Source organism: Ranitomeya imitator, chromosome 3, assembly GCF_032444005.1.
Source record: "Ranitomeya imitator isolate aRanImi1 chromosome 3, aRanImi1.pri, whole genome shotgun sequence".
Lineage (NCBI taxonomy): Eukaryota > Metazoa > Chordata > Amphibia > Anura > Dendrobatidae > Ranitomeya > Ranitomeya imitator.
In genome coordinates, this window is record NC_091284.1 from 678,472,488 (window position 1) to 678,496,625 (window position 24,138).

Below are 24,138 nucleotides of genomic sequence, written 5' to 3' on the forward strand. Positions count from 1 at the left end.
TCCCTGCAGTCCCCGGATCCAAAATGGCCGCCGGGCTGCATCCGGGTCCTGCAGGGAGCACTTCCGGGTCAGGATCAGGCTGCAGCTCTAATCCTGCCCGGCTGTATGTCAGATCACCGATCTAACAGAGTGCTGTGCACACTGTCAGATCGGTGATCTGTGATGTCCCCCCCTGGGACAAAGTGAAAAAGTAAAAAAAAAAAATTCCACACTTGTAAAAAAAAAAAAAAAAAATCCTAAATAAAGCAGAAAAAAAAAAAATATTATTCCCATAAATACATTTCTTTACCTAAAAAAAAAAATAAAAGTACACATATTTAGTATCGCCGCGTCCGTAACGACCCGACCTATAAAACTGGCCCACTAGTTAACCCCTTCAGTGAACATCGTAAGAAAAAAAAAAAACGAGCCAAAAAACAACGCTTTATTATCATAACGCTGAACAAAAAGTGGAATAACACGCGATCAAAAAGACGGATATAAATAACCATGGTACCTCTGAAAGCGTCATCTTGTCCCGCAAAAAATGAGCCGCCATATAGCATCATAACCAAAAAAATAAAAAAGTTATAGTCCTCAGAATAAAGCGATGCCAAAATAATTATTTTTTCTATAAAATAGCTTTTATCGTATAAAAGCGCCAAAACATAAAAAAAATGATATAAATGAGGTATCGCTGTAATCGTACTGACCCGAAGAATAAAACTGCTTCATCAATTTTACCAAACGCAGAACGGTATAAACGCCTCCCCCAAAAGAAATTCATGAATAGCTGGTTTTTGGTCATTCTGCCTCACAAAAAATCGGAATAAAAAGCGATCAAAAACTGTCACGTGTCCGAAAATGTAACCGATAAAAGCGTCAACTCGTCCCGCAAAAAAACAAGACCTCACATGACTCTGTGGACCAAAATATGGAAAAATTATAGGTCTCAAAATGTGGAGACGCAAAAACTTTTTTGCTATAAAAAGCGTCTTTTAGTGTGTGACGGCTGCCAATCATAAAAATCCGATATAAAAAACGCTATAAAAGTAAATCAAACCCCCCTTCATCACCCCCTTAGTTAGGCTAGGTTCACATTGCGTTAATGGGTTAACGCTAACGGACAGCGTTGCACGGCGAAAATGTCACAACGCCGTGCAACGGGTCCGTTAGCACAACCATTGACAGCAATGTGATTTTCGGGTGTAGCGCATCGCTAGAGCATGCCATTTTCGGCTCGCGCTAGCAAGGTGCCATTCTTTTGTGGCACGCCTCAGACGCTGCTTGCAGCGTCCGCGGCGCGCCCGAGGTCCGATCCCCGAGCAGGGACGTTAACGCGACCACTAAACACGACACCTAAAAAGACATTGCGTTAGCGCAATCCGCTAGTGCTAAACGGATTTCCCTAACGCAATGTGAACCTAGCCTTAGGGAAAAATAATAAAATTAAAAAAAATGTATTTATTTCCATTTTCCCATTAGGGCTAGGGCTAGGGTTAGGGTTTGGATTACATTTACGGTTGGGATTAGAATTAGGGGTGTGTCAGGGTTAGAGGTGTGGTTAGGGTTACAGTTGGGATTAGGGTTAGGGGTGCGTTTGGATTAGGGTTTCATTTATAATTGGGGGGTTTCCACTGTTTAGGCACATCAGGGGCTCTTCAAACGCGACATGGCGTCCGATCTCAATTCCAGCCAATTCTGCATTGAAAAAGTAAAACAGTGCTCCTTCACTTCCGAGCTCTCCCGTGCGCCCAAACAGGGGTTTACCCCAACATATGGGGTATCATCGTACTCGAGACAAATTGGACAACAACTTTTTGGGTTCAAGTTCTCTTGTTATCCTTGGGAAAATAAAAATTTGGGGGGCTAAAAATCATTTTTGTGGGAAAAAAAAGGATTTTTTATTTTCACGGCTCTGCGTTGTAAACTGTAGTGAAACACTTGGGGGTTCAAAGTTTTCACAACACATCTAGATAAGTTCCGTGGGAGGTCTAGTTTCCAATATGAGGTCACTTGTGGGTGGTTTCTACTGTTTGGGTACATCAGGGGCTCTGCAAATGCAACGTGACGCCTGCAGACCAATCCATCTAAGTCTGCATTCCAAATGGCGCTCCTTCCCTTCCGAGCTCTGCCATGCACCCAAACAGTGGTTCCCCCCCACATATGGGGTATCAGCGTACTCAGGACAAATTGGACAACAACTTTTGGGGTCCAATTTATTCTGTTACCCTTGTGAAAATACAAAACTGGGGGCTAAAAATTAATTTTTGCGGAAAAAAAAAAAAAAATTATTTTAACGGCTCTGCGTTATACACTGTAGTGAAACACTTGGGGGTTCAAAGCTCTCAAAACACATCTAGATAAGTTCCTTAGGGGGTCTAGTTTCCAAAATGGTGTCACTTGTGGGGGGTTTTAATGTTTAGGCATATCAGGGGCTCTCCAAACCAACATGGCGTCCCATCTTAATTCCAGTCAATTTTGCATTGAAAAGTCAAATGGCGCTCCTTCCCTTCCGAGCTCTGCCATGCGCCCAAACAGTGGTTTACCCCCACATATGGGGTATCGTCGCACTCAGGACAAATTGCACAACAACTTTTGTGGTCTAATTTCTTCTCTTACCCTTGGGAAAATAAAAAATTGGTGGCGAAAAGATTATTTTTGTGAAAAAATATGATTTTTTATTTTTACGGCTCTGCATTATAAACTTCTGTGAAGCACGTGTTGGGTCAAAGTGCTCACCACACCTCTAGATAAGTTCCTTAAGGGGTCTACTTTCCAAAATGGTGTCACTTGTGGGGATTTCAATGTTTAGGCACATCAGGGGCTCTCCAAACGCAACATGGCATCCCATCTCAATTCCAGTCAATTTTGCATTGAAAAGTAAAATGGCGCTCCTTCCCTTCCGAGCTCTGCCATACGCCCAAACAATGGTTTACACCCATATATGGGGTATCAGCGTACTCAGGACAAACTGGCCAACAATTTTTGAGGTCCAATTTCTTCTCTTACTCTTGGGAAAATAAAAAATTGGGGGCGAAAAGATCATTTTTGTGAAAAAATATTATTTTTTATTTTTACGGCTCTGCATTATAAACTTCTGTGAAGCAATTGGTGGGCCAAAGTGGTCACCACACATCTAGATAAGTTCCTTAGGGTGTCTACTTTCCAAAATGGTGTCACTTGTGGGGGTTTTCAATGTTTAGGCACATGAGGGGCTCTCCAAACGCAACATGGCGTCCCATCTCAATTCCTGTCAATTTTGCATTGAAAAGTCAAATGGCGCTCCTTTCCTTCCGAGCTCTGCCATGCGCCCAAACAGTGGTTTACCCCCACATATGGGGTATCAGCGTACTCAGTACAGATTGTACAACAATGTTTGGCATCCATTTTATCCTGTTACCCTTGGTAAAATAAAACAAATTGGAGCTGAAATAAATTTTGTGTGAAAAAAAGTTAAATATTCATTTTTATTTAAACATTCCAAAAATTCCTGTGAAACCCCTGAAGGGTTAATAAACTTCTTGAATGTGGTTTTGAGCACCTTGAGGGGTGCAGTTTTTAGAATGGTGTCACACTTGGTTATTTCCTATCATATAGACCCCTCAAAATGACATCAAATGAGATGTGGTCCCTAAAAAAAAGGTGTTGTAAAAATGAGAAATTGCTGGTCAACTTTTAACCCTTATAACTCCCTAACAAAAAAAAATTTTTGTTCCAAAATTGTGCTGATGTAAAGGAGACGTGTGGGAAAGGTTACTTATTAAGTATTTTGTGTGACATATCTCTGTGATTTAAGGGCATAAAAATTTAAAGTTGGAAAATTGCGAAATTTTCTAAATTTTCGCCAAATTTCCGTTTTTTTCACAAATAAACGCAAGTTATATCGAATAAATGTTACCACTAAAATGAAGTACAATATGTCACGAGAAAACAATGTCAGAATCGCCAAGATCCGTTGAAGCGTTCCAGAGTTATAACCTCATAAAGGGACAGTGGTCAGAATTGTAAAAATTGGCCCGGTCATTAACGTGCAAACCACCCTCGGGGCTTAAGGGGTTAACTATGTAGACATCACTGTCAATCACAGACACTGGCACTTAAATGGAGCCATCACCGTTGTACCCGCAGTGACTCCCATCGGTTTCCCTGTGACAGTATTGAAGGTCATCATGATTGTCATATTGGTACTTTTGTGACGGGCATCCGCAGGCCATCATTTACACTATTGAAGTGCATAGAACAAGCAATCATAGATTCAAGTCCTGAAAGTGGGTTAAAAAATGTCTGAAAAATACTTTTTTTTTTGTTTTCCCCCCTCACTTGTACAGAGTAAAGAAGGGAAGAGCCCCTTACACATGGCTGCCATACATGGAAGATTTACACGTTCCCAAATTTTAATTCAAAATGGTAAGTTTCCCTTCATTCCCATCACCATCTGCTTATGTAATACTCAATTAGCGGACATTACTTCTGCCATGTTCTCCCCAGGTGGTGAAATTGACTGTGCTGATAAATATGGCAATACTCCTCTGCATGTTGCTGCTAGATATGGACACGAGCTGCTAATAAGTACATTGATGACCAATGGTGCTGATACTGCAAGGTGAGGTCGCCCAAGACATCAGTCAGGTAGACTAGCTGGAGAATAGGAACGTTTCCTTCTTAGTGCTCTGCTTGAAAGCATAACAGAAATAGTCGATGGCACAGTACGTTCATTGACGTGGATGAGCATGAAATGTCAGAGGCACGCATGTAAACTATTCACATCTCATGAAGAGCTGAGTGTTAATCATGGTCTTTGTTACAGGCGTGGTGTTCATGGTATGTTTCCCCTGCACTTAGCTGTTCTGTTCGGGTTCTCAGACTGTTGTCGAAAGCTACTTTCCACAGGTAAATGACCAACCTTGTATAATTCTAAGTAATAAATCAATGAACATGTGCAGCCTTTTTACCCATATAATGCATTTCCCCCATCTAGGTCAGTTGTACAGCATAGTGGCCTCATTGAGCAATGAACATGTGCTATCTGCCGGCTTTGATATCAACACTCCTGACAACCTCGGGAGGACCTGCCTCCACGCTGCTGCTTCAGGAGGGTGAGTCATGAAGAGACTTTGACACCATGTAAGAACAGTGGGTCCCCCCCCTCCTGCAGGGTGACCAGATGTTTTTACCTACAACATTTTGGGGGTAGATTGCTATTTTTGCGGCGTTGTGGTGATCAAAAAGCGCAGTTCTGGCTCTTCGTGTGTGTGTTTTTTTTTTGTTTTTTTTAAGTACAGTTTTTGCCCATCAGCTAAATGTAAATGCAATAGAAATCTATCTATCTATCTATCTATCTATCTATCTAGTTTTTTGTTTGTTTTTTTTGTGTGTTGGTCCCCTTAAGGGCACGAATAGTGTAGCACAAATTATGCTCTTCTTAAAGGAGCACAGTTTTATCTGGGATCTGCAGCAGGCCCTGAGCTTTCGGGGCAATCCATCAGTTCCCCGCAGTTGCCTCTATGAATGTGTTAGAACTAAGTTTACCCCAGGCTGCACACTGAGAATCACGGTGGCATTCCACAGGTTTACAGCTGTGTTCGGAGTTTTGCTCCCCTTGCTGCTATTGAAGGAATAGGATGACTGAATAACACATCCATCTTCTGCCAGGGATGGTGCGCATTTGGATTCTGAACCCGCTCTATTTTCATCCACTCCTGACAATCGATGTACATGTATGTTGCTTGTTGTTAATGGGAACTGGCCATATAAAATAATGCTCTAAATCTGCAAGTTAATAGCTGTCTGACACCAGCGCCAGCACTGAGAGCCCCGCTGCCAGGAGGAAATTAACTTTATTTCCCCCGGCAGCATTCCAGCTTCTAGTCATAGCGTCTGTTCTGTCATTATTTCAGTTACCGCTCTGTGTATAGAGAGCGGTTGTAACCACGCCCCTGGCATTGGCGGACAGCCGGCCCTAATGCCGAGCCAGCTGTCACTCAGTACCAGGGATGGGTTTACAGCCGCCGCTCTCTATTCACGGAGAGGTTACTGAAGCTCCCGGAAGCCACCCCTATGACTGGAAGCTGGACACTACCTGGGTACCGGGGAGGTTAAAGTTAATTTCCTCTCGAAAGCGTCAGAACGCTATTAACCGGCAGATTAACCCCATATCTACAGGTTAATAGTGTTATATTACATGACAGGTTCCATTTTAAAATGGTTGTCCACTACTAGGACACTCCCTTCTCAATCTAAATGTTTGCTCCCATTAAAATGCACTTATACTCCGGTGCGATTTCAGCGGCATCTTGCTTCGCAAACCCTGAGCTCACGTGAGGATAAGTGAGCCCTGCTCCCAATCAGCACTAGCTTCTAGTAATCAAGAGGAAGTGAACGGCCAGCCGCAGCGATGACTTCCTCCTGATTACTTGTTCGCCTGAAGGCGGCGCTGATTGGGTGCAGAGTTCATGTGATTTAACAGCCTCACGTGAGCCCAGGGAACGCGTGTACAGGTATATGTTATCGAGGCAAACATTCAGACTGAGAAGGGATTATCCTAGTAGTGGACAACCCCTGTAAAGTAACGTGTAGCCACAGCCTTTTAGGGGGGAATGAAACTGTAAAATCATATTGAACAAAAAAGAACCCTGTGGATTCAACCTAAATTCATTCTACAATACTTTTCTGTATGATTATTTTTTGGTCTTCTGCATATTGTAAAGTAAACATTGACATATAGCAGAAATGTTACCATTTTCTGTGTAATAGTGAATATGTTTTAGACTTCTTTTTCTGTTTTGCAGAAATGTTGAATGTCTTAATTTGCTGGCAAGCAGCGGCGCTGAGTTGATGAGACAAGATAAATTTGGAAGGTAAGCGCAAATCTGGTGCATACTGGGATTGATGTGAGTGAATGCTGAATAGCTCTGCCAGGATTGTCTGAAAGTGTAATGTCTTTTGTCTATATTCTTAGGCTGCATGCCTTCATCCATTGTACCTGTCAGTCAACTGTTTTTTTTTTTTTTGTTTGTTTGTTTTTTTTCCCCTCTTGCACACAGACCCACACTTTTTCATTGATTCTTACACTTTTTTTTTTTAGAAGCAAATTAGCGTCTTCAGTCCGTGAGACATGATGCATGTCTTTTCATCCGTTTTGTAGAGCAGACGCTGTCATTAGTATTTGGAGATACGTATAGAGCACGGAAGACATGCTACAGGTGCCTCTCACAAAATTAGAATGTCATCATAAAGTTAATTTATTTTAGTTCTTCAATACAAAAAGTGAAACTCTATTATAGTCATTACAAACAGTGATCTGTTTCAAGTGTTTTTCTATTAATGTTGATGATTATGGCTTACAGCCAATGAAAACCCAAAAGTCATTATCTCAGTAAATTGGAATAACAAAACTCACCTGCAAAGGCTTCCTAAGTATTTAAAAAGGTTCCTTAGTCTGTTTGCTCCACAATCATGGGGAGGACTGCTAATTGATGCAAAAGGAGCTCCAACCAAGTATTGAGTGCATTTACTGAACATACATTTCAGTAGGCCAACATTTTGGATTTTAAAATAATTTTTAAGCTGGTGTTATAAAGTATTCTAATTTACTGAGATAATGACGTTTGGGATTTCATTGGCTGTAAGCCATAATCATCAACATTATGAAATGAAACCTGGCACTCAACTTGTACGTGAAATCAGTTTTATTTACCAGCAACAAAAAAACGTTTCGGTCGTTAATCTGACCTTCATCAGTTATGTATAGATAGTGTTGTTTATAGTGAGTGTACGCTCCTGTGAGCAAAGGGCTGTGTTTTCCCTGTTATGAGAAGAGACCGGGTATGTGACCGGTAACCGCTGGCTTGTGATGTGACGAGACACTGTGTCCACCGCTGGTCTCAGACAGGGAACACATAACAGGGAAAACATAGCCCTTCGCTCACAGGAGCGTACACTCACTATAAACAACACTATCTATACGTAACTGATGAAGGTCAGATTAACGACCGAAACATTTTTTTGTTGCTGGTAAATAAAACCGCTTTCACGTACAAGTTGAGTGCCAGGTTTCATTTCATATTACTAAGGTGTTGGAACCTATCTGGGCACCACACTCCACAAGCTGTGCACACGTTTATCTATTTAATAATCATCAACATTAACAGAAATAAACACTTGAAATGGATCACTCTGTTTGTAATGACCCTATATTCTGAGTTTCACTTTTTGTATAGAAGAACTGATAATTTTGTGAGATGCACCTGTTACATGTCTTCCGTTCTCTATACATATCTCCAATACTAATAACAGTCTCATGAGATCTGTTTCATCCATTTTTCACTTATCTATTCTCAAGAACCTGTAAATTTATAAAAGTTCAGATAATTTACCTCCTTCAGTCCTTTAAAATAGATGAGTGTGCAAAAACAACTGAGGCAATACGGATATCACTACTCTATGTAGAAACAGGAAGTCTCTTGTCCCTGCATAAATCCTTCCCCTCTTCACCTGACCCAGCTGGTCACCCCTGCCAGGGACTTTTGCAGTGACTGATGACTCATACAAGGGAAAACTGACCTCCAGTTTCTACATAGAGCTTATAAGGATTCAGCTAGTCAGTTTTTAATTGCATGATGTCATAGACCTAATGGAAAAATAGAAGAATTAGCTGGGTAGAAGAGCAAAATGAGCAATTGTAAGTACACAGTGCTATATAATATGAATGCAATATATTAAGAGGATGAAAATGTTGATGGGCGTGCGTATTTAACTGCAGCATTAACACACCTTTGTTCACTCACTATGAGAGCATCTGAACAATTCAACCAATAACATTGGTTTTCACCTTGTAGGACACCGCTGCATTATGCTGCTGCCAATGGCAGCTACCAGTGCACAGTGACTCTAGTCACGGCTGGAGCCAGTGTTAATGTGGCAGACTCCAAAGGCTGCACTCCCCTACACTATGCTGCTGCTTCAGATACCTATAGAAGGTGAGTGCGTATTGAATATATACATTTGATGACTTTTACTTTGTATTTTTCACAATGTTCTTCATATGTGTGATTCGAACTAAGCATTGTATTCACAATTATTGTTCTATACAGTTTTCCATAGTGCTCAAGTCCTTAAAGGGGTTTTCCCTCACAAACAATAGTTCATTTTAATCACTAGATCTTGGAATAATAATTTCCACATTTGGTTGTGTTTAAAATGTTCCTGTGCTGAGATAATCTCATAAATGTGCCCCTGTTGTTTACTGTGTAATGACTGTCTGACCATGGATGAATATGGTCCGATCATACCACAGATCCTGGGCAGCAGGGGAGGAGAAAACAAAAGTGTACAGACATGACCGTATGGAATTGCAGCTCATTCTTTCTTTTGAAGTAAAGTGTTCACAGTACACAGCAGTGGCCCATTTATAAGAGTTATTCCAACATCTATTAAAACGCACTTTTTTGTTCGTGGGAAAACCCCTTTAAGTCAGATAGCATTCCAGACAATGCATTGCTACTGTCCATTTAGAGCTTTCTTTGCTACCTTCCTTCATTTTCACAAACTAAACACAGCTATATTGATTTAGCCATACTGGTGTTATAAAATGAGAAGTAATCTTTAAGTTAAATATGGTACACTGTCAAAGCAGAAGTTGCCTTGCTTAACGTATTGCCATTCCCTATAGAAGGGGTTGTGAGGGTCCCTTGATATCATCTACATTTGATTTCATATTTCAAGGGTTTGTCCCCTTTCAAAGATTGTTCTAAAGGCTGAGGAACACAAAAATGTAAACAAAGCAAGCTTTCAATTACACTCCCAATGTCCTCCGCTGCCTCTCGCTGCAATGATGAAGTTATTTCAACAGCACTGCAGTCAATGACTGAGCTCTGGAGCTTGTGTTGTCTACATAGGTAGAACTGCTGAGCTCCGTGATTGTCTGCAGCGCTAACAACATTGCGTCACCACTGCAGTCGATCAACAAGGAATCTGGCAATGGTGGAGAGACAGCTGGGCGCACCGGTCAGGTGAGTAAAATATAAACTGTTGAAGTGATATTATTTGAAAGGAGACAACCCCATAAAACGGCACACGGCATATAGCCCAGATCTGAAAGCGTACATTTGGTTCCATTGGCAAGTCTATGCACAGCCAAAGAGAACGGAGAATGGCTCTACATGTGATTATATGGCTCTCGAACACTAATCTGATATTGATGACTTATCCCATGGGTAGGTCATAAATATCTTCTGACTGGATAACCCCATAATTTTCAAGTGAATTCAGTAGTACTGCATATTGGGCAAAAATATTCTTGCCCATGAGAGGACATGGATGCTTCTAAAAGCTTAATCTACCAGAAGAGGAATGGGTGCTTATAAATCGATAGGGAGGAGGGGACATATCATCTTTTAATGGCTTGCTGAGTGTTTCTCTACATACACATAGCCCAGGACATACACTGAGAAGAAGTTGTGATAGGTTTTCCCTCTATAGATGTTTGTTCTAGTATTTCTCCTGCTGCTCCATAACACAGGAATCTGTTATACTGCATGCAGCAACATATGTAGCAATATGAGGACATGCTGCTCACAATCCTTTTCCCCACACAGTGGTATTTCCCAGTGTAAATGCAGGAAGTCTCTCCGAGCTTCAAGAGTGAAGCACTAATGCTTTTCGGCTTTGCCTGCAGTTGGGCAAAGCATACTGCGCACGCGCAGAAGGCAATTTGAAGGCACACGCGCGGGCCTGAACTCGAACAACGCTATTCACAGAGCGGAATGCATACAGCATGCCGATTTGGGGTGGGGAGAGGGCCCAGAACCAACGCCCATCGGATCGGACCGAGGATATTTCCATACAGCGCTGGAGAAATATAAAAGGTTCTTACTCTGTCGTCTCATTGGGGGACACCGGACCATGGGTGTTATGCTGCTGTCCACTAGGAGGCGACACTATGCATAATCAGAAAAATATTAACTGTGGCTCCTCCTCTGCAGTATACACCCCTGGACGGCATCGGCCTTCTCCAGTTTTTGCTTAGTATCACATAGGATGCACACCTAAGATTTTTTTACTCCGTTTTTTTTCCGACGGATTACAGATGAAGAAAAGTGGGTCTCCTGTGAGACTCCTGGCATGGCTCCTTCCTCGGAACCCTATTATGGGGTGCCCGGTTGAAGTAGAGATGGCTATTCCCTATGTCGCTCCTTCACCAGTCCCTCGGGTGCTGGTTCGAAGTCGAGACCCCCCCCTCCTTCCCCAATTCCTTTTGGTTTATGGGTTGAGGTCGAGGCGAGGATAAAGCCCCCTGAAGGTGACAACAGCACCCTCCCTAATCCCCCTCTGGGGGCATTAGGTTGAGACGCCTCAGGTAGGGCCTGTACAGGCAGCACTCTGCAGCTCCCAGCAATGGGCCAGCACACTGCGCCTGCATCCAGGGACCCCAGCCCAGCTGCGGGCTCTTGTCGGGGCCGGGGGGAGTGCAGGCAGGCATGGCACAATAGAGACACAGGGCTCCCTGTGCCCCTGTCTGTGCGGCAGCACCAGCTCTATACTGCCTCAGGGGGACCCCTCACAGGCCCCCCTTTCCGCTTATAGCCCCACCGCTAGCCTGCCTTTAAATCCTTGGGGGGGGGGGTGTCCAGTTCAGATCTGACCCCTCCACCCAGACTTCCGTGCCAGCCTGGAGCCTTTCTGGGCATCAGGCATCTAATTTAGGCCTCGGCTTCTGCCTAGCTGAAGCCGCCGCCTCCTCTGCCCCCCCGCCCCGCCCCCCGGATGACAAATATGACACTCTACAGTGTCATAGAGGGGGTGGATCGAGACAGAAAGGGCGTGTTTACACAGCTTTGCCGCCTTTTTTTCTGCTCTCCGCCCCCTTCTCCTCCTGCCTCTTTTCCTCAGCTGACATTTCTACTGCAGCAAGGATTAACCGTGCATCTCCCGGTCAGCAGGACCAGGCCAGCCAGTCTCCGGGGGGCAATGGACTGTGGATCTTTGGCGCTGGACCTAGGGGCAAACTGGTGGGGTAAGATCACAGCTGGGTTGTTTTACTCGGCTGTGAATCCATATTCCCTATAAGGCTCCCCTATAGGGTCCTTTGCATACCTACCCCTGTAAGGTCCCCTGCAGCCAGCCCTTCTGCACTCTGTGCAATATGCCGGGCTCAAGGTCCAGGAGAACCAGGCAGGACTGCTATTATGCATTCTGCACAGCCTGCAGGACCGCTCTCCCCTGTGGCAGCACGTACGCACTGCCAGGACTGCATCCAGATTACTGCGTCAGAGCCCCAAGAAGCCCCTGCCAATGCCTCGGTGTCTGCCACGCCGGAATGGGTCACTCAGAGGTTGCAATCTATGACGCAGTCTATAGATAACAAACCTCCACATTGCTTCAGGCTCTGCAGCGTCATGCCTCGGCTATGACTGTTACCAAGCAAAGGGAGAGCTTGACTCAGGAACAGAACGACCTGGCACATCCACGTCTAGGTCAGGACGCAAGCGGACCCATAGGTCAAGTCCATCTGCGTCATCCTATAGCACGGTCATCCCCTTCTAGAGAGAGACACCGTAGTTCCAGGTCATCTAGACCGTACCCTTCCAGGGGCAGACAACGCAGATCTCTGCAATCCCTGACCAGTGAAGGCTTCCTCCCCAGCTCACTCAGCAGAGGACGCCTCAGTGATACACAGGATTCGGAAGGCATCTGTGACTCTGACTCAGACAGGGAAACGGAGGGGTCTCTAATCCCAATCCCCCCTAGCAATACAGCGCTAGTCGAGGACATAATCTCTTCCATCCATCGGGTGCTGGACATTTCTAATCTGCCACCAGAGGCCCCAAGATCCCCTTTGAAGGACCTCTGAAGCGCCTAAGGTTTTTCTCTAGTTTAAAGCGATCCTTAAAAAGCGGCTCTCACAGCCTGAGAAAAAATTCTGGAGGCAGAGTACCTTTTTCCACACCAAGGAATGGACAGATCCACCTGAAGTAGACCCCCCAGTCTCTAGACTAGCAGCACAGACCCTCTTTTCACTGCCAGATAACTCAACCCTCAGGGACGCAGCAGACCGGCAGGTAGAACGCATGGCTCGTTCAATTTTTCGAGGCAGCAGGGGCCTCCCTGGCTCCCGCGTTTGCTTCAGTTTGGGCTGCGAAAGCCATCCTGGCTTGGGCCAAAAATTTACAAGCTGGCCTCCAAGCATCTGCTCCTGAGCTGTCGGACCAAGTGGTTCAAATAGAAGTTGTAGCAGATTACATGCTTCATGCAGCTCTGGATTCAGCAAGGGGCGTAGCGGGGATAGCATCAAACGCCATCACGACTCGGCGTATCCTCTGGCTGCGGAATCGAAAGCGGACGCAGCCTCAAATAAGTCCCTCACGCACCTCCCGTATCTCAGTGGGTGACCTTTTTTTCGGTGAAAGGTTGGACACAATGATATCCAACGCCACCAGGGGTAAGAGTACGTCTCTCCCTCAACCAAAACCTATACGCACTTACAAAAGGTGTAACAATCCCGATTCCGATCCTTTCGGAATTCCTCGGGCTGGTCCGTCTCGCGTCCAGCACGCAACCGTTCCCCACACAGTGACAACTCACGGTCGACGCAAAGGTCGGACAAGACCTGGCAGTTAAAAGCAGGCCAGTCAAAGCCCAAAGGAGGAAAACCTCAGACTTTTTCCTCCTCATGATCATGGACCCCGGAAGACATCCCACCCATAGGCGACTTTGCTCCTTTCAGCAAGTCTGGATGCCTACTACTGAAGACAAATAGATCGGGGAACTAGTGTCTTCCGGATACAAGATAGAGTTCAACTTACAACCCACGAACTGATTCTTCCTTTCGGCCCCCCCAAAACCGTCAGCCAAGGCTCGTGCCTTCCACCAAGCGGTTTCCTCGCTTGAAGCAGGAGTCATATTACCGGTCCCCACGGCCGAGCGCTTCCGAGGGTTCTACTCCAATCTATTTGTAGTCCCCAAGAAAGGAGGCAGTGTGCGGCCCATATTGGAACTAAACAACTCAACAAATATGTACGGGTCTTCTCTTCCGCATGGAGTCTCTTCGGTCCATCATTGCGTCCATGGAGAAGGGAGAAGATCTCGCCTCCATAGACATACAAGACGCATACCTGCATATGCCGATTGCACCTGCCTATCAGAGGTTTCTCAGGTTCGCAATCAACCAGGACCACTACCAGTTGGTGGCTCTCCCGTTCGGACTCGCCACGGCTCCCAGAGTGTTTACCAAGGTCATGGCAGCCACCATGGACGTCCTGCACTCCAGAGGCATAGTAGTCGTTCCATATCCGGACGATCTACTCATCAAGGCTCCTACCTTCAATGACTGCGAGCTCAGCGTCTCAATCACAAACGACACTGAGTCGCATGGGCTGGTTAGTCAACCTACAAAGGTCATCACCAACCCTGAGTCAGTCTCTGACCTTCCTGGGAATGCCAGACAATACCTCCAGGGGTCTAGTGCCTTTTCCCAGGGACAAGGCACTGGCTCTCCGCCTAGGAGTTCGTTCCTCCTCCGCAAACCTCTCCGGTTTGCCATGAGTCCTTGGCAGGATGGGGGCAGCTATAGAAGCGGTCCCATTTGGCCCAGTTTCAACTCGTGCCTCTCCAACTAGCCATTCTCAAGTCCTGGGACAGGAATCCTGTTCTCTCTCGACAAGGAATTCCAGCTAAAATCGTCAACCAGGAGGTCCCTGCACTGGTTGCTCAAGCCAACCTTGCTAGCAAAGGGGAAATCCTTTCTCACAGGTCAATGGAAGGTTCTGACCACCGATGCAAGCCTGACTGGTTGGGGTGCAGTGCACCTACAACACAAAGCAAATGGTCCCCAGTGGAAGCGACCATGCCCATCAACATCCTGGAAATTCGTGCCATCCTCCTGGCATTGAGGGCCTTCCTTCACTTACTGGCAGCCTCTCACATCAGAATACAGTCGGACAATGCCACGACTGTGGCATATGTGAATCACCAAGGGGGGACCCGCAGTACCCAGGCGATGCGAGAAGTGTCGCACATCCTCCACTAGGTGGGGGACACAGGCTCGGTTCTCTCGGCGGTCCACATTCCGGATGTGGACAACTGGGAAGCAGTCTCCCTCAGACAAGGAATAGATTTGGGACAGTGGTCTCTCCATCCCGAAATTTTTTCGCCAGATCTGACATCGCTGGGGGACCCCAGATGTGGACCTAATGGCATCCCACTTCAATACCAAGGTCTCCAACTTCATGGCTAGAACACGCGATCCGCGGTCGCTCGGAGCAGACGCTCTGGTTCAGGACTGGACCCAGTTCCAGCTTCTGTACATTTGTCCACCTCTCCCCCTGTTATCCAGAGTGGTGAGGAAAATCAAGCAAAATGGAGTTCCAACCATCTTAATCGCACCGGTCTGGCCCAGACGTACATGGTACGCTGACGTCGTACAACTTTCAGCAGACTCCCCCTGGCGCCTCCCCGACCGCCTGAATCTTCGATCACAAGGCCCGTTCTACCAACAGAACTCAGGGGCTCTCAATTTGACGGCGTGGCCCTTGAAACCTGGGTTCTAACCCAGGCAGGGCTCTCGCCGGACGTCATTGGAACCATGATCAGGGCTCGGAAGCCAGCTTCTGCCAAGATCTATTACCGTATCTGGAAAGCTTTCTTTACCTGGTGCGAATCTTGTGGCCAGACTCCACTCCTTTATTCCTTACCCAAAGTACTTGGTTTTCTCCAATCGGGTCTGGAGGCCAGGCTGTCCCTGGGCTCGCTTAAGAGCCAGGTGTCAGCCCTCTGTGCTTTTTCAAAGGCGCATTGCTACCAAGTCGCAAGTAAGGACTTTTCTTGAGGGGGTTTCCCGATTGGTTCCCCCCTACAGACGACCACTAGAAACTTGGGACCTCAACCTGGTCCTGACAGCATTGCAGGAACCACCCTTCAAACCCCTTAAGGAGGTCCCGCTCTGCCTTCTATCCCAGAAGGTGGTTTTTCCTGGTGGCAATCCCCTCGCTATGCAGGGTGTCTGAACTGACAGCACTCTCCTGCAGACGGCCCTTCCTGGTTTTTCACCAGGACAAGGTAGTTTTCCGTATGGTCCCATACTTCCTTCCGAAGGTTGTGTCCCACTTCCACCTCAATGAGGAAATTTCACTGCCATCCTTTTGTCCGGTCTCGGTTCATAGAGTGGAGAAGGCTCTGCATACGCTGGGGTTCACAAGTAGTTGGGGAATGTATAGCTCACACTCTATTAGATGATATTTTTAGTTGATAGGCAAAAAAAACTGGTGACAGGTTCCCATTAACTGCCCTGTTGAGGGCAGAGCAAAGTACTGCACTGTGCAGGCTTCGGGCAAGGTCAGAGAGGCCCATCGCCTGCACACTGCAGTACTTTGCTCTGCCCTCAACAGGACAAAGTACGCCTGCGTCGGAGCCGCGGCAGGAAGCAAAGAGGACGTCATCGTCTGAAGATGGGAGGCGCTGGACCCGGACCGCGACGCCCATTGGACCGGACCGCCCCTGGATGAGTATAATCGAACTCGTTTTTCTTATCTTTAGGCTGTGTGCACACGTTGCTGATTTTTCACGGTTTTTTTCCCCCCGCATTTTTCCCCGATAAAAATGCTTTAAAACCACAAAAAAAAGCATACATTATGCATCCCAATCATTTTTAATGAATTCCGCAATTTTTGTGCACATGATGCGTTTTTTTTCTGCAAAAAAACACATCGCGGTAAAAAAACGCAGCATGTTCATTAATTTTGCGGATTTTTCACAGATTTCCCACTATATAATGCATTGGGAAATGTCTGGAAAAATCCGCAAAAAAAAAAAAAAAGCACCAAAAAACGAGGTAAAAACGCATGCAGATTTCTTGCAGAAAATCCTCATGATTTTCTCAGAAAATTTCTGCAAGAAATCCTGAACGTGTGCACATATCCTTAAGTTTACATCGGGGGTTTATGTACAGCATTACAGAATGCTATAGATAAGCCTCTGATGCCTGTGGCCTTAGCTTATAGGTTAATTTTTGGTGTGACAGATTCCCTTTAAAACGCAGATTTCAGCTATGCCTCTTATGGATCTCCATGGTTGTTTACCTGGTAAGATTGATCGTGTTAGCACCAGAAGCTTATCGTTGCTAGGACACAGCCACAGCTGCCTAGTATGACACGTCCCTCCTGTGATAAGCAGCTCACTGTCTATGGACATTGTATATACACATCCTGGTGTGGGCCAGGGCAGCTTTCTCAGCTCTGCTGCATTGCTAAATCTAGAATTTTTCAGAACAGCTGTACCCAGTAAACTAACTGATGTGTTGTTGGATTGAGTGTTTGCCTGCATTACGCTGCTCTCAGATGAGGTAGCAAAAACCTGCTGATGATTCCCTTTAATATACCGTAGGTAAACTGTTTTATTTTGCTTCCTTAGAACGGTGGACTCTAGTACTGGGAAAGGCCAGGAGTCTGAGGAAGAGGATGAGAAAGCATCGCTTGAAAAAGAGGCTTTCTTGTAAGAATTTGATAATGAAATAACCTCTTCATACCTGTGTCGCTCTCATGTCTTGTACACTAAAATGCGGTTTGTAGCGGAAACTTCATTTCAAACCTTAAAGAGAAATTACCATCCTCTAAATTTTTGATTTAAACTAAACACTCTAACTTCTTTCCTCTACTAATTATTATTTTTTAAGTAACAATATATATGTATATATATTTTTTTTTTTTTGCACAGTGCCTTAGAATTTCTGCTGGACAACAATGCCGACCCTTCATTTCGAGATAAACAGGGTTATGCTGCTGTTCACTATGCAGCAGCATTTGGCAACAGACAGAACTTGGAACTAGTAAGTGGCGCTAGCACCATAGAAAAGGAATCTTCACTATGTGAATTGCCCATATAGACCCACTGAAAACATGTTCCTTAGTGTGCGTATGCTCCCTTGAAGCACATATTGCTCACACTTTCTCATGACTGTAATGCAACCCCATTCTTTTGTGAAAATTCTAACCACAATGCTTGCCCTCCCATGGTTCTACTGATCCCAACTTAAATTGCTTAAGAGTTCTAGAGGAGGAATTTACATGGAGTTCTGGTGGGTAAATTGGTGGTCCAATGCCTATGAAACCCTTTATACCTTGATGAGCGAACGTACTCAAATAATGTGCTATCCATGCATGGTTGTGTGTTACCAGACTATATGGGTGTTCTCGGGTTATATGTAGGAATCCCTGCAGCTGCATGTTTTGCGGCTTTTAGCAGCAACACATGCAGGGATTGCCTAACAGCCGCAAAACATGCAATTATCCGTGCATGCCCAAAACACCCGAACATGCTCGGATATCACAATATCTGAGCACGTTCGCTCATCGCTAAGAAATACCTATCTTTAAGCCCCAAGCACTTTTTTTTTTTTTAATTAGTTTTATGTTTAATCTGGCCTTTTTTTTTTAAAGAAAATCAGAACAATCAAGAAACAATGGATTCAGCAACATAACGATTACTGAGTGTAAAAATAAATCTCATTTACAACTGTATATCAAGATCTGTAGCCAACCATTCCCAAAATAATAGAACTTTCAGGTCAAAAGTCATTTTCAATCACGTCCAACGAAATCTGAAAAGAAAAATAAATCCATGGCAGATGTAGGTATCCCCTATCCAGGGAGACAGAATCACCTTTGGCGATACATATGAAGTATCCGCTGAAAGAGAGCGACCCAAACAAGAGAAGCTAGGTCACTCCAAATAATGGTATAAACATGAAAGGAAAGACTAAGAAGAAGAATTGGTGGGGAGAAAGGGGAAAAAGGGGGGAGGGACCATGAAGTGTGATATAAAAGGGGGCAACTTTCACCCCTATAATGACGTCTGTCTAACCTGTATTATTCAATCTATCTTCCTTATGGCATATAAAAGAGGGATTGAAAATCCTGAGTCAATATACGAAATCCAAGGGCTCCAAACCTGCAGATATTTCTCCATTGAACCATTAACCTCAGCAGACAATTCTTCCATACTTTGAAGGCTGGTCATCTCCTTAACCCATTCTGACATATTCGGAGATGAGGAGGATTTCCAATGTCTCGGGATCACGGTGCGCGCTGCCGTTAATCAGAATCTTAGGAGTCTCTTTTTCTGGAACCGAAACAAGCCCGGGAGGATAGATAATAAAGCCACTTGGGGGGAGTTGGTCACCGAATGACCACTAATGGCTTGATAAGTGGTAAAGACAGAATCCCAAAATGGCTTAATATGATTACATCCCACCAAATGTGTAGCATGGTACCTCTCTCTACTCCACAATGCCAGCGCCTATCAGAGACTGCGGGAAAAGCGGCGTGTAAGACATCAGGACAGCGATGCCACCTAGTGAGACTTTTGTCATTCTTTTCCTGTGCAGCAAAGGCAATAGAGAATTTGTGAGCATACGAACGCCTTCCTCCACTCTCCCTCCAATATATCAACTCCCAACTCACCCCTCCACCTCTACACGTACTTGAAGAACTCGTCTTTGGTATTTTGGTTCAAAAGAGCATATATTAAGGAGACTGCATGTGCAGGCCCCAACAGGAAAAGCTTTTCAAATGGCGTAGGAAGGGAGGAGTATGAGCCTGCACCTTCTGGAGACGAGGGGAAGGATTTTAGCTGAAGGTATTCCAACCAATCAGAGGGGCCTCTGCCCTCTAACGGCTGCACTGCTTTGAAAGCGGGCATGGCCGAACCCTTGAGGACATGAAAGCATCTAGTATTGTCCCTTCTCTCCCACCCAAGAAAACGATCCCTCTCCACCCCGCGGGGGAAACTCCGGATTAGAGAAGAGGTGTAAGCGGCCCACTGCCTCAGGATATAGAGCCTCTGCGTGTCTCCAGATCCCATCCCCTAAGTGTATTTTTAACCCCTTTCTGCCAGCTGATGGAATAGTACGTCAGCTGGCAGATCCCCTACTTTGAGGTGGGCTCTGGCGGTGAGCCCCCCTCAAAGCCGCGGCATGTCAGCTGTTTTGTACAGCTGACATGTTCGCGCAATGAGCGTGAGCGGAATCGCGATCCACCCGCGCCCATTAACTAGTTAAATGCCACTGTCAAGCGCTGACGGCTCCCATCCGCACGGCCGGAAGTACTCGCACCACTGACCCCCGTCACATGATCGTGGGTCAGCAGTGCATTGCCATAACAACCTGAGGTCTCCTTGAGACCTCTATGGTTGTTGATGGCTGATTGCTTTGAGCGCCACCCTGTGGTCGGCGTTCAAAGTAACCCTGCATTTCTGCTACATAGAGGTGATCTGTGCTTCACCTCTATGTAGCTGAGGTGATTGAGTTGTGCATGCTTCTAGCCTCCTATGGAGGCTATTGAAGCATGCCAAAATTTAAAAAAAGTGTTTAAAAATATAACAAAAATTAAATATATAAAAGTTCAAATCACCCCCCTTTCATCCAAATCAAAATAAAGCAATAAAAAAAACCCAACCTACACATATTTGGTATCGCTGCTTTCAGAATCGCCCGATCTATCAATAAAAACAAAGGATTAACCTGATCGCTGAATAGCGTAGCGAAAATCACAACGCCAAAATTACGTTTTTTTGGTCGCCGCAACATTGCATTAAAATGCAATAATGGGCGATCAAAAGAGCTTTTAGGGCCGATCCAGGGGAGGTTATGGAGTGGAATTTTAGAGCGATCATGTTCTATTCCCACCCATTGTTTGTCCGAACTGTGGTACTGCCAGTCTAGCAAGCATATCAACAGCACTGCTTTGTGATAGCATTTGAAATTTGGAAAACCCGCCCCCCGAGCCTTTGTGCCTATATGAAGTACCCATGCCGGTCTGGGATTCCACCCCAAATCTTGAGATGGTTGATTAGATTCTGGAAAATTAAGGAGGAGGCCTAATTAGTGGAACTGTCTGGAAAATATACAGGAAACGAGGCAGTACATCCATTTTTATCGCATTAATACGGCTGAACCATGAGAGCTTCTGCTTATCATAGCTATAGAATTCTTTCAAAGTCTTGTCCTAAAGGGGTTGGAAGTTTAAAGAATATAGTTTAGTATGATCTGCCATTTAAAGGGAAAATATCTTTTAAGATGTTGAACTTCAATTAATTTTATGATTATTAAATTCCCTACTCACCCTATCCTTCTATTTCCTATATGTATTTTTTATTTATGTACCTTCTGTGATGTTTTGTTTGAGAGGAGTCTCAAACAGGACTTCACAGGAGGCTGGGGGTTACACTCCCTTCTCTGCAGAGTCTATAGCCCGTCCTGAAACAGGACCTCATCGGGGGTTGTGCAGCAGTCACTTAACATAGCTATTGTCACCGCCATCTCCTCATGACATCCTGGTTCAGTAGGGTTGATCGAGAAGTGGCCACATCTTCAGTTGTCAGTCACTGCTTCCAACAGCACAGGCTTTCCCTGAAATGAATAGCTCTCAGGGGGCCGGTTAGAAGCAGTGATGGTGACACCAGCGATGCTGCCTGCCGATTGGTTTAATGTCGGTGATGGAGGCAGGGTGAGTGACTACAGTGCCGACCCAAAGCTTCTAATACTGCCCTCAAACGAATCGGGAGGTGCTGTTCTCACTCGCATCGCCCTCAAACTAATCGTCCGGGATGATATACTCTGGAGTGAAGTGAGTGCGGAGCCAGCCTGCTGTGACGTCCAGTTTGAGACCCCTCTCAAACGAAACCCCCCAGGAAGTAAATTTAGAAAAAAAAATACTTAAAGGAAATTGCAGGATACGCCGAAGTGTAGGGAAATTAACATAATAGAACAGTTTTATTTTATATAGTGCCAACATATTCTGCAGCACTTTACAATTAATTGGGGACATGTACAAAAAATAAAGAACACAATTTAATAATGAAGTTAACCTCTTCACGACATGCGCCGTACTAGTACGGCGCATGTCGTGTCTCCCCCTTTGATGTGGGCTCCAGCGGTGAGCCCATATCAAAGTCTCGACATGTCAGCTGTTTTGTACAGCTGACATGTGCGCGCAATAGTGGCAGGTGGAATCGCGATCCACCCGCCGGTATTAACTAGCTAAATGCCGCAGGCAAACGCTGACAGCGACATTTAACTACCGCTTCCAGCCATCGGGCAGGAAATGCGCGCATCGCCAACCCCTGTCACATGATCGGGGGTCAGCGATGCGTCGGCATGACAACCTGAGGTCTCCTTGAAACCCCTATGGTTGTTGATGCCGCCTTGCTATGAGCACTACCCTGTGGTCGGTGCTCATAGCAAGCCTGTAATTCAGCTGCATAGGAGCGATCTAATGATCGCTGCTATGTAGCAAAGCCGATCAGGCTATGCCAGCTTCTTGCCTCCCATGGAGGCTATTGAAGCATAGCAAAAGTAAAAAAAAATATGAAAAAAATATAAGTTTAAATCACCCCCCTTTCACCCCATTCAAAATAAAACAATGAGAAAAATCAAACCTCATATTTTTGGTATCACCGCGTTCAGGATCGCCCGATCAATTTAAAAAAAAAAAAAAAAAGGATTAACCTGATCGCTAAATGGCGTAGTGAGAAAAAAAATTCAAAACGCCAGAATTACGTATTTTTGGTCCTCGCGACATTGCATTAAAATGCAATAACAGGCGATCAAAAGAACGTATCTGCACAAAAGTGGTATCATTTAAAAACGTCAGCTCGGCACGCAAAAAATAAGCCCTCACCTGACCCAAGATCCTAAAAAATGGAGATGATACGGTTATTGGAAAATGGCGCAATTTTTTTTTTTTTGGAATTTTTTTTCACCACTTAGATAAAAAAAAAATAACCTAGACATGTTTGGTGTCTATGAACACGTAATGATCTGGAGAATCAAAATGGCAGATAAGCTTTAGCATTTAGTGAACCTAGCAAAAAAGCCAAACCAAAAAAACAAGTGTAGGATTGCACTTTTTTTTTTTTTTTTGCAATTTCACCACACTTGGAATTTTTTCCCCGTTTTCTAGTACAAGACATGGTAAAACCAATGGTGTAGTTCAAAAGTACAACTTAAAAAATAAGCCCTCACATGGCCATATTGACGGAAAAATAAAAAAGTTATGGCTCTGGGAAGGAGGGGAGCGATAAACAAAAACGCAAAAGGGCTGCGTCTTGAAGGGGTTATATTACGAAAGCCTGTGTAGTGGCACTGTGTTGGAAACCAAAGACCATGATATTTGAATAGAACTGCAAATTGCATGCTTAACGGCTGCTCCATTGTAAAATAATGTTGCTTTCTAGTCCTTTGTAGGGTATGGGTAATTTTCAGTGTATTTGTAGGGAAAGTAAACTTTTTAAAATTGTGTTCTTTTAGCTAGGGACTGTATGAAGTGTCAGTTTATATTTTTTTGCTTCTATGCATTTAACATAGTTTGTTATACACAGCTCCTAGAGATGTCCTTTAACTGCCTGGAAGATGTGGAAAGCACTGTACCGGTTAGCCCTTTGCACTTAGCAGTGAGTAGCTCTGATTTGCGAAATTAGAATGCCTAGATCTAAAGAATTGTACATAGATTTTATATACGTGTATGTGTGCGTGTGTGTATACACATTTCCACCAGTGAATTTATCGCAAGTTTAAATGTCCCTTATTGTCCAAATACTGCAGACATGCAGACACTCACCTCCGGGTCGCAGCCGGGAATATTAAAATAACGCCTAGTGCTGCTGTCACTTGCACCCCCACAAGGTTCTCGGGCTCTGCAGTGTCAGCCCATGTCACTGGCTCTGACCTGTTAGCTTCACGCAGCCTGACATACAATCACAACACCTTTATCTCTGCTACAAGCACAAAACTGACACACCCAACCCTTTACTTCAAGTTTAAATGAAAACTCTGGCCATAGGTTACTTGTAAAACCCAGGCTGGAGGGAGAGATCATCCCACTACCATCCTACAGATCTGTAAAAAAAAAAAAAAAAAAAAAACCAACCCTGAGACAGTTTTCTTAAACTTACTTGGTCAAATAACCTAACCCAGTCCACTCTTTTAGACCGGAGTCACACTAGTGGTATAGCATCCAATGTGACATTCTAATGGCCCTCTGCTCCTGCTCTGCTAGCAGGAGCTGAGTGTCATGCGTTTGTGCTCCAATCTTCTCGCATGACCGGATCGGAGCACAGCTGCGGAGGAGACGGAGATAGTAATTTCTCCATCTCCTCTGCTACCGGTGT

The 24,138-nt window shown here is 44.9% G+C and overlaps 1 protein-coding gene across 8 annotated transcripts in view; it reads left to right on the plus strand.

The window, feature by feature from the left end:
- The window catches only part of ANKRD52 (ankyrin repeat domain 52), a 130,107-nt gene that overhangs the window by 63,676 nt on the left and 42,293 nt on the right, over window positions 1-24,138 (plus strand). For 5 of the 8 annotated variants that reach the window (XM_069758389.1, XM_069758390.1, XM_069758391.1 and 2 more), the window contains exons 9-16: window positions 4,311-4,585; window positions 4,790-4,872; window positions 4,961-5,078; window positions 6,771-6,839; window positions 8,820-8,960; window positions 17,386-17,466; window positions 17,689-17,800; window positions 23,350-23,421. In XM_069758389.1, the coding sequence (XP_069614490.1) occupies window positions 4,311-4,585; window positions 4,790-4,872; window positions 4,961-5,078; window positions 6,771-6,839; window positions 8,820-8,960; window positions 17,386-17,466; window positions 17,689-17,800; window positions 23,350-23,421 (951 nt within the window). The remainder of the gene's footprint in view (window positions 1-4,310; window positions 4,586-4,789; window positions 4,873-4,960; window positions 5,079-6,770; window positions 6,840-8,819; window positions 8,961-17,385; window positions 17,467-17,688; window positions 17,801-23,349; window positions 23,422-24,138) is intronic. The other 3 variants (XM_069758392.1, XM_069758393.1, XM_069758396.1) reach the window with 1 other exon arrangement.